A 10019-nucleotide genomic window follows, 5' to 3' on the forward strand; every position below is an offset into this window, starting at 1 on the left:
AATGATGTTCTGATAAGTTAGAAAATTGTTAGATTAAAAAGTTTTTCACATCAAGTTTCAGATGATGCAACATGATCATTTATAACCTGATAGTAAATATGTAACATCAACAATAACAACAGTCGGTGTATTATTTCAAACTGACTTTGATCTGATCAGACTTATTATTGATTATTATTGTTATGACTATTGAGCACCATCAGCTCGTCTGTGATGTCATGACTCATGAAGAGAACACACTTGTGGCATCATCTGGTTTCTGACGATACTTTATATTTACATGGAGGGGACCCTCTCTACGGAGGCCGCCATGTTTTTTACATTAGTCCAGACTGAACGAACTAAAACCTTTTGAGTTTTTATGAACTGAAGCTGCCGCAGGTTCTTCTTCATGTTTGGAAGGAGAGGGGGAGGGGAGGGGTGTTCAGCTGCAACATGACACTTCACCACTAGATGTCACTAAATTCTACACACTGAACCTTTAAACTGCATATTGGAAGGAAAAGATTTAAAATAAATCTTTGATTATTTTTTGTTGTTTTAAATAGTTTTTTAGGAACGAACTAAAGTCCCAAAGTTTTCAACTGTGCTATTATATACAGACAGCTTGACGTCAGTGTGAAGTCATAATATAAAGAAGTGACATATGGTCAGTAGCGTCCATCCGGTGCAGCAGGGGGCGCTCTAACAGCACAGTCAGACCGGAAGCAGCAGCAGATAAGTGTTGAATCAATGGAAACTAACTGGACATAAAAGTTGAGCTGAGAGACTCTGCAGCGTCACCAGGTAACAACAACTCACCTGAGCACGTCACTGGGCCCCTGACCTGGCTAACGTTAGCTTAGCATTAGGCTTCGAAAACACTTAGCCTTATACCTGCCGGTCAATGCTAATGCTAACGGTCTCCGTGTTATTAAAGCATGTAGCTGGTTCACTTTGTGTTGTAAGCTATCAACAGTGCTAATCTCTAGGTAGCTGGTTAATGGTGACTGTGTCTTAACTAGCAAGTGTTAGCTGCCTGTTAGCTTAATGGAGGGTTGGAGCTGTGGAATAGTGTGTGCTAAGCTAACGCTAGGCTAACTGTCCGGAGGGTTTAAACTTTGTATTGTGTGTGTGTGTGTGTGTGTGTCTCTGTGTGTCTCTGTGTGTGTGTGTGTGTGTGTGTGTGTGTGTGTGTGTGTCTGTGTGTGTGTGTCTGTCTTTGTGTCTCTCTGTGTGTGTGTGTGTGTTTCTCTGTGTATGTGTGTGTGTGTTTGTCTCTGTGTGTGTGTGTTTGTGTGTATGTGTGTGAGTGTGTGTTTGTCTGTCTTTGTGTTTCTCTGTGTGTGTGTGTGTGTGTTTGTCTCTGTGTGTGTGTGTTTGTCTATGTGTGTGAGTGTGTGTTTGTCTGTCTTTGTGTTTCTGTGTGTGTGTGTGTGTGTGTGTGTGTGTGTGTTTGTCTCTGTGTGTGTGAGTGTGTGTTTGTCTGTCTTTGTGTGTCTCTGTGTGTGTGTGTCTGTGTGTGTCTCTCTTTGTGTTGGAATTAAACCACTCAGAGTCTCAGCTCTTTTATCACAGTGAACAAAGAATGATCATTGAAACATTCTACAATTCAAACACACACACACTCAGTACACATCTGGTACTAACATGTAGTACTAACATGTAGTACTAACATGTAGTACTAACATGTAGTATTAACAACTGGTACTAACATGTAGTATTAACATCTGGTACTAACATGTAGTATTAACAACTGGTACTAACATTTAGTATTAACATGTAATATTAACATGTAGTACTAACATGTAGTACTAACATGTAGTATTAACAACTGGTACTAACATGTAGTATTAACAACTGGTACTAACATGTAGTATTAACATGTAATATTAACATGTAGTATTAACAACTGGTACTAACATGTAGTATTAACATGTAATATTAACATGTAGTATTAACCACTGGTAATAACATGTAGTATTAACATGTAATATTAACATGTAGTACTAACATGTAGTATTAACACATGGTTTTAACACGCGGGACCCGGCTCTTTATCCGTGATCTCTTCTTTGACCGTGGATCTTTTTTTGTGTGTTTCAGTGGAGGAGGGCGGAGCTTCCCAGCGGCCACAATGGACGACACAGAGTCAGAGCCTTCCTCCGCCCCCTCCGAGCAGAACAGCCCCTCCCTCTCTGTCTCGTCCTCCCTCTCTCTCCCCTCCACGCCCTCGTCATCGTGCGCCCCCCCCCAGGCCCTCACCCCTCCCCTGGGTGTGATCAGTGAGGGGGCAGGGGAGCTCACCCTGGTCATCGACGCCGAGGTGGCTCAGCAGGCGTGTCGTGAGGTGCTGCAGAAGGTGAAGCTGCAGCAGGTGGAGGGCGATGTCACAGACCTGCAGAACGGTCCAGATCCCCCCTGCCCCCCCGCAGCCCTGACAGCTGCCGTGAAACCGACGAAGATCCGCGAGGAAGAGGACGACCCAGAAGGCCCGGCCCCCGGCTCAGTGAAAAGCGCCCGGCGGCGGCAGAGACACAATCCCTCCAAACAGTCGTGGCTGCTCCGCCTGTTTGAGTCAAAGCTGTTTGATGTTTCCATGGCGATATCTTACCTGCACAACTCGAAGGAGCCTGGCGTCCAGGCGTACATCGGGAACCGGCTCTTCAGCTTCCCCCACGAGGAGGTCGACTTCTTCCTGCCGCAGCTGCTCAACATGTACATCCACATGGACGAGGACGTCGGGGACGCCATCAAGCCATACGTGGTGGGTGTGGTCTGGGTGTGGGTGGAGCCTAACTCAATATAATTCATATAATTATTTTGACTTCACCTGTTTGACCTTTCAGACACGTCATAGTCTTCATCAGAGCTCAGTCACTACCTACAATCACCTGGTGTCACTATAGAAACCAGCAGGTAATACCCAACAACTACCTGGACTTTATAAAGATGTCATCAGTGACATCATCAAAGGGTGTTATTGAAAACATGGTTACCAAGGTAACAGCAGTTAGAGGTGGAGCCAAGAAGTTTCTTTTTTAGTTACAGATTCAGTGTGAAGGATTTAGTGATCTAGTGGTGAAGGTTTGTATTACAGCCAATTGAACCTTGGGGACATGAGGACTCAAGATGTTTTCAGACACGAACTGTGTAAAATGTTGCGTAGTCATGTTGTGAAGCAGCAGATCGTCCGACTCGTTCACAACAACAGGAACATGTGGGGGGGGACATTCAGGCAAGGGGTGGAGCCTGTAGAGCAGCAGGAGGCGGGACATGGCGTATAAATTGTGCTGTGGAAAGATCAGTGTTGTTGTTTACAGCTCGTCCACACCGGCGTCGGCCCTCATCACCAAAACATCTGGAACCTCCTCGTCTTTCCAGGAGAAGATCCAGAAAATGCCCAGAGTCACTGACTCAGACATTTATTCTCACATACAGAAGCTCCAGAACATGTGAGGAACATGTGAGGAACATGTGAGGAACATGTGAACTTCAGTTCATGTATTGAGACTCTACAGCTCTGGTGGTCATAAATACACCTGAGATGATTGACACTGCGTAAATGCCCCCTGAGGTCAGAGGGTACATGTGACTCGTCTCAGGTTGAATCTAGTTGTTGGTTTAAAGGGTCAGAGGTCAAACTGTGTCCCTGTGTTGATGTCTTGCAGGTTCATCGCTGCAGACAGAGCATCTCCTTCAGTCTTCAGTGTGCCTGGCTTCTTGGAGCGTACTCCTCCGACATGCACATCTCCACTCAGCGTCACTCCAGAGGAACCAAACTGAGGAAACTCATCCTGTCCGATGAACTCAAACCTGCGGGGGCTCGAGCTCGCAGGGAACCCCTGACTCTGACACCTTTCTGTCCCATAACGTCTCCCACCGCTGGCCCCGGGCCCCTTGGAGGAGACCACGGCCTGTCGCCCTCCAAACGAACTCACCAGCGCTCCAAGTCAGATGCCACAGTCAGCATCAGCCTGAGCAGCAACCTGAAGAGGACAGCCAGTAACCCAAAGGTGGAGAGCAGCCAGGACGAGGTAACACCCCCGCCCAGGTCTCTGCGTACCACCTGGACCTGGAGCAAGTCCTGAACCATGTCCACTTCCAGGTTAAGGACTTGGTCCAGAACCAGATCTAGATTTAGGACAAGGTCCAGGACCAGGGGCCTCATTTAAAAAACAGATATTTATAAAATGTATAAAACCGTGCACAGGCACAACTTAACACAGTGATCCCTTTATAAATCACAGTCCACCTGGAAACGTGCATACGTGGATCTACCTCATGCCCCGCCCTCTACACGCCCACATTAAACCATAAATGGAGCCCTTGGTCCGGGTTTAGGTTCAGGTCCCTCTACACATGAGACGCCACCAGTTTCTGTTTATATCAACAAAACTGCACATGTCACAAGAACATACGTGGGACATGAAATTTCTCCTCATTCCTCTGGCTGATGACTTCCCCATCACATGATTTAATTTCCTTTTTGCATGATGTCACTTCCTCACCACGTGATTTAATTTCCTCATTACAGTGATGTCACTTTCTCATAACTCGATGTCACTCATCATCGTGCAGCATTGTAATGTCACTTCCTCATCACCACGATGTCACTTCCTCATCGCGTGATGTAACACACTCATCATCGTGCATCATTGTAATGTCACTTCCTCATCGCTGTGTTGTCACTTCTTCATCAGGACATCGTTGTAATATTACTTCCACATTGCTGTGATGTCACGTGACATCATGAGACCAGGAACAGTTGTGTAGACCAGCTGATAGGGTTAAACAAACAAAACACAACCAGGTTAAGTTAACCTTTCCTACACTTACTAAAACTGGTTGAACAATCACAACAGAGTGGACCAGCTGACCAATCAGAGCAGATTGGGCTTTATCAGGAGGGGGGTCTTAAAGAGACAGGAGCTAAACAGTTTGAGACAGAGGCTGAAAGGAGGAGCTGCAGCAACGATCAGTCTGAGGAAAGATTCACATGACTATTTATTCTGTTCATTATTTTTGTTATTAACAAATCAATTCAAAGTTATTGATCTTATTTCTTCACGTCCTTTTGACCTCTGACCTCCAGGACAGCAGCTGCAGCTCAGACAGTCTGGAGTTTGAGGCTGGTCCCGTAAGTTCACCTGCTTCGTGTTCCGACCTCCCTCCAGGGTGCATTGTGGGAAATTAAGTGTTTGGGTTCTGGTTCTTGTTCAGTGATTCTGAGTTTTTCTGTTGGATCCAATCACCTGGTGTGGGATGGATTCGTCCTCTGCTCTGTCGGACAGCGACTGGTCTCTGATGAAACATGTGAACATCATCGTCTGTCTACACGTTGTGTCTCATGTCCAAAAAGCTGCTGCTGTGACTCAAAACAATCAATCACATCCATCTACAATCATTATTGAGATGGATTATTATTGAGCCACGAGCCGTTCACCAGCTCAATCTACAAACAGTCACGTGACTGAAAAAAACTTGATCCAAACATTTAAATATTTTTCTGTTGCTCAATTAATTGATGATTATTTTAGCAATGAATTTGTTGATTCACTGCTGCAGCTCCACTTTTATTTTTTCATCTGAGACAGACGTGAAACCTGAAGAGAGACTCAAACCTCCACCTGTCTGTCTATCCTCTACCTGTCCGTCTGTCCTCCTCCTGTCTGTCTGCAGCCGGTGCGTCTGGCTCCTCAGAGGGAGTTCATTAAGTCTCTCATGGGGATTGGGAAACGTTTGGCGACGCTGCCGACCAAAGAGCAAAAGACTCAGCGACTGATCTCCGAGCTGTCCCTGCTCAACCACAAGCTGCCAGCTCGAGTGTGGCTGCCCACTGCCGCCTTTGATCACCACGTGGTCCGAGTGCCGCACACACAGGCCGTGGTTCTGAACTCCAAAGACAAGGTTAGAGACTCACACACACACACACGTTTGTCTTTCTGAAGACACTCTCTGATATAATTTGATATTAACCTGTTTCTAACCTCAATGAAGCTACATGTCCACACAAAGAAAGAGAAACCACACATGGAGTGTGTCCACAAGACGTTACTGTGACCTTGTTGATCAGTCACATGATCTGTTTCAGGCACCATACCTGATCTATGTGGAGGTTCTGGAGTGTGAGAACTTTGAGACGTCCAGTGTTCCGATCCGGATCCCGGAGAACCGGATCAGGAGCACACGTTCCGTGGAGAATCTGCCGGACTGCGGCATGTCGGCGGAGCAGAGAGCCGGCAGCTTCTCCGTGGTCCCAAATTACGACAATGACGACGAGGCCTGGTCTGTCGATGACATCGGGGAGCTGCAGGTGGAGGTGAGATGGCACCCAAGTGTTCTCGGACAGGATGTGATGTCAGCAGTTAGAACGCCTGCAGCAGTTGTAGGCGGAGTCAGGACCTGTTGATCAGTGATGTGCTGTTTCTTGATCTGTTGCAGCTTCCAGAGGTTCACACCAGCAGCTGTGACAACATCAGTCAGTTCTCTGTCGACAGTATCACCAGTCTGGAGAGTAAAGAGCCTGTGTTCATCGCCGCTGGAGACATCAGGTCAGTAACCACTCCAAACACCTCATTTATTAAACGTAGCATTCATACTAAAAGTCTACATGCACACAAAAGCCAAATATGGCGTAAGCAAAGAAAGAGCTCTTACTCGGGCACTTGCATTTTCACACACAGCCTCTCTGGAGGATCTCAGTTCAGCAAATGTCTGAAAGAAGCCTGACAAATTCAGAGTTAATCTGTGGATACAGTTTACGTATGTGTGTGTTTTCTGTTCAGGCGCCGTCTCTCGGAGCAGCTGGCTCAGGCCCCCACCACCTTTAAACGGGACCCGGAAGACCCGTCGGCTGTGGCCCTGAAGGAGCCGTGGGAAGAGAAGGTCCGGTAGGTGGCACTGCATTCAGGGACACGCCCCTGCAGACTGTGTGTCAACATGATGAACTCCGGACTCTTCCACGAGTAGATTTTAGTTTTTCAATCAATTCCTAACCAGCAATTCAGCTCTTTGCCTCATCTTCACGTTCAGTTGATACCTCACTGGCCCCGTTCACACCTGGTATTAACATCCGTCCTCAGAGATCCGATCACAAGTCCCCAGTGTTAAGTACGTGCCTGGAATTAAAATGTGTCTTGAATGTGTCTCCTGTGACTATTTGTGATCCGATCTCACTTACCTGCTCCTATATACAGAATTATATCTGATCGGATATCAGACCTGAACTCAGAGCTGTCCACTTGTGATCGGATCACAAAAACCACATGTTGATACCAGGTGTGTATGGGGCCGCTGTGATGTCTGTCTCCGTTCAGAGCTTTAACGCCAAACTGACACGGGAACTTCTGTCAGCATGTTGACGTCAGCTGACGTCGGAGGTTACCTCAGTTCGTCCACTTCCTGTCCGGGTGTCGTCTCTACTGACTGCAGTGTGTATGTGTGTCCTGTAGGAGGATCAGAGAAGGATCTCCGTATGGACACCTCCCAAACTGGAGGCTTCTGTCTGTTATTGTCAAATGTGGGGACGACCTGAGGCAGGAGCTGCTCGCCTTTCAGGTGCTGCAGCAGCTCAAGGTAACGCTGTGACATCACACACATGACAGATCACAAGACCAACACGCACTGATCAATGAGAAACTCACCTGTTCTGTCCTCACCTGTAGTCGATCTGGGAACAGGAGCGTGTTCCCCTCTGGATAAAGCCCTACAAGATCCTGGTGTTGTCCTCAGACAGCGGGATGATCGAGCCTGTGATGAACGCTGTGTCGCTCCACCAGGTGAAGAAGCAGAGCCAGCTGTCTCTGCTCGACTACTTCCTGCAGGAACATGGAGCTCCGACCACCGAGGCCTTCCTGTCCGCTCAGAGGAACTTTGTACAGAGCTGTGCTGGGTACAGCCTCATCTGTTACCTGCTGCAGGTCAAAGACAGGTGAGGTCATGACATCACCCGTGCACCCCAGCTGGTTCCCAGAGGTTAATGTTCCTGAGGGATTAAATGCTGTAGATAAGTTCTAATGACTTCTCACCCTCCTGTGTTCTCCTCTGTCCTATCAGGCACAACGGAAACATCCTCTTGGATGCTGAAGGTCACATCATCCACATTGACTTCGGCTTCATCCTCTCCAGCTCACCCAAAAACCTTGGCTTCGAAACGTCCGCCTTCAAACTCACAGCTGAGTTCGTGGATGTGAGTTTCTCGTGGTCACGATTAGGTTCCAGGGCTGAGTGATGAGGTTCTGCTTGTGTAGAACGTGTTCTCCTGTACACTAAAGGGCGTTTTGGGGATCCATCAGGAGGTCACTGACGTTCTCCAGTTGAAGTGGACTTTGGGCAGGAGGGTGTGGTCTGTGAGGAGGGTGTGGTCTTTTTTTAGTGAAACACTGTTTGTGGTTTTCAGGTGATGGGGGGTCCAGAAGGAGACATGTTCAACTACTACAAGATGTTGATGCTTCAGGGTTTGATCGGAGCCAGAAAACACATGGACAGAGTTCTGCAGATTGTGGAGATCATGCAGCAAGGTACACACACACACACACAGACACACACACACACTCACTCACACACACACTCACACACACACACACACACACACACACACACACACACACACACACACACACACACACACACACACACACACACTCCTGACACTGGCTGGTTTCTCACCCTCAGGGACTCAGCTGCCGTGTTTCCACGGTTCCAGCACCATGCGAGGTCTGAAGGAACGTTTCCACATGAGTCTGACGGAGGAGCAGCTGCAGCTGCTGATTGATCAGCTGGTCGACGGGTCCATGAGGTCACTCACCACCAAACTGTACGACGGCTTCCAGTACCTCACCAACGGCATCATGTGACCTGCACCACCGCACCGTGTGTGAGACTGAAGCTTTTATGACTCGACTGCAGAGACTGAGCCGGTTTTATTCCACTTTTTGTTTTTCTTTTTTTCTGTTTCTACTTTGTTTTCAGCTCCTCCTCCTCTTCTTCGCAGAGTTCCTCATTGGTTACTCAGTCGGACTCTTAGCCAATCAGAGAGCAGCCCAGTTTTAGATGTGAACGTGATCATGGTTTTACAGATTGAGAACAGGAAGCTGCCTCAGTGCTGTTGAGCAGAGCACAAACAACCACAGACTGTGGAATGGACCACGCTGCTGTTTTTCATGTGTTAGCCCTTTAACTGCAGATGATGTCAAACTCATTAAACAAACTGTGTGGACGTGTGTCGATCAGCTGATTCATCCACTGATGTTTTGAGTATTTTATTAAATGAAGTGAATTTTCCAGTAAAATCACTGTTTAGTCAGAAACCTCTTTTTATGTTTCACACTCACAATGTCAATCCTGTCAATAAAGGTTTTTCAAATTCTACTCATCTAACCCAGAGTGAAGACGAGCTTCAAAACAACAACAAAACAACAAGCTGCCAAAACATGTACAAAGATTTTCTATGCCTCCACCAACCAGAGTGAGAACAGCTGATGAAACATCTGGATTGTTTTTATGGTAAAACTGATGTTAACTAGAATGGATCTGAAATAATCTCATCGGTGTCTCCATCACATCATTTGCATGAATTCTCACTGTGGGACACTTCTAGTCTTTCAGGTGAAACCCTGGTGGCTTCAGGCTCAGCTGCAGAAATAAAACACACAAACAAACTGATTGTCACACTATTATTATCTATTATATATCAAAACACTTTAAATATATTTCTGCTCTATACTGATAGTTGTCATCTGTATCGTCTACTACATCTTTGGTATCTTGACATCCCGAGTATCATGTTATATGCTTTTAACATTTCCATGATTCTCGATACCACAGTAAAAACATAACAATAAATCCCATGTGCTTCAACACACAGGTTTTTATTAAAAATATTTGAACATTCAAAAAACAACAGTGGCCTTCAAGTAAAAAATAGACAAGACTGTTAACATTATGAAACAGAACATGAAGGAAAATGAAGAGATTTCAGTTATAACTGCACACGCACTGTACTAACACACACAAACTTCAGTGCAAGGCTGCAAGCA

At 46.5% G+C, this 10019-nt stretch overlaps 1 protein-coding gene across 3 annotated transcripts; it reads left to right on the forward strand.

Annotated features, from left to right (window-relative positions):
• Positions 1 to 664: 664 nt before the first annotated feature.
• pi4kb (phosphatidylinositol 4-kinase, catalytic, beta) lies at positions 665 to 9360 on the forward strand. 3 transcript variants are annotated; one of them, XM_069537462.1, is made up of 13 exons: positions 665 to 786; positions 2086 to 2746; positions 3651 to 4016; positions 5075 to 5119; positions 5662 to 5889; positions 6074 to 6301; positions 6424 to 6533; positions 6768 to 6872; positions 7434 to 7557; positions 7647 to 7912; positions 8038 to 8170; positions 8381 to 8501; positions 8656 to 9360. In XM_069537462.1, the coding sequence occupies exons 2-13, from the start codon at positions 2117 to 2119 to the stop codon at positions 8835 to 8837; spliced, it is 2538 nt and encodes an 845-aa protein (XP_069393563.1). In that variant the 5' UTR covers positions 665 to 786; positions 2086 to 2116; the 3' UTR covers positions 8838 to 9360. The 3 variants fall into 3 exon arrangements, with proteins under 3 accessions (XP_069393563.1, XP_069393564.1, XP_069393565.1); XM_069537463.1 differs by lacking the exon at positions 5075 to 5119; XM_069537464.1 differs by lacking the exons at positions 665 to 786; positions 2086 to 2746 and adding an exon at positions 2845 to 2898.
• Positions 9361 to 10019: the final 659 nt, after the last annotated feature.

The sequence above is a fragment of the Paralichthys olivaceus genome, chromosome 13 (assembly GCF_024713975.1).
Source record: "Paralichthys olivaceus isolate ysfri-2021 chromosome 13, ASM2471397v2, whole genome shotgun sequence".
NCBI lineage: Eukaryota > Metazoa > Chordata > Actinopteri > Pleuronectiformes > Paralichthyidae > Paralichthys > Paralichthys olivaceus.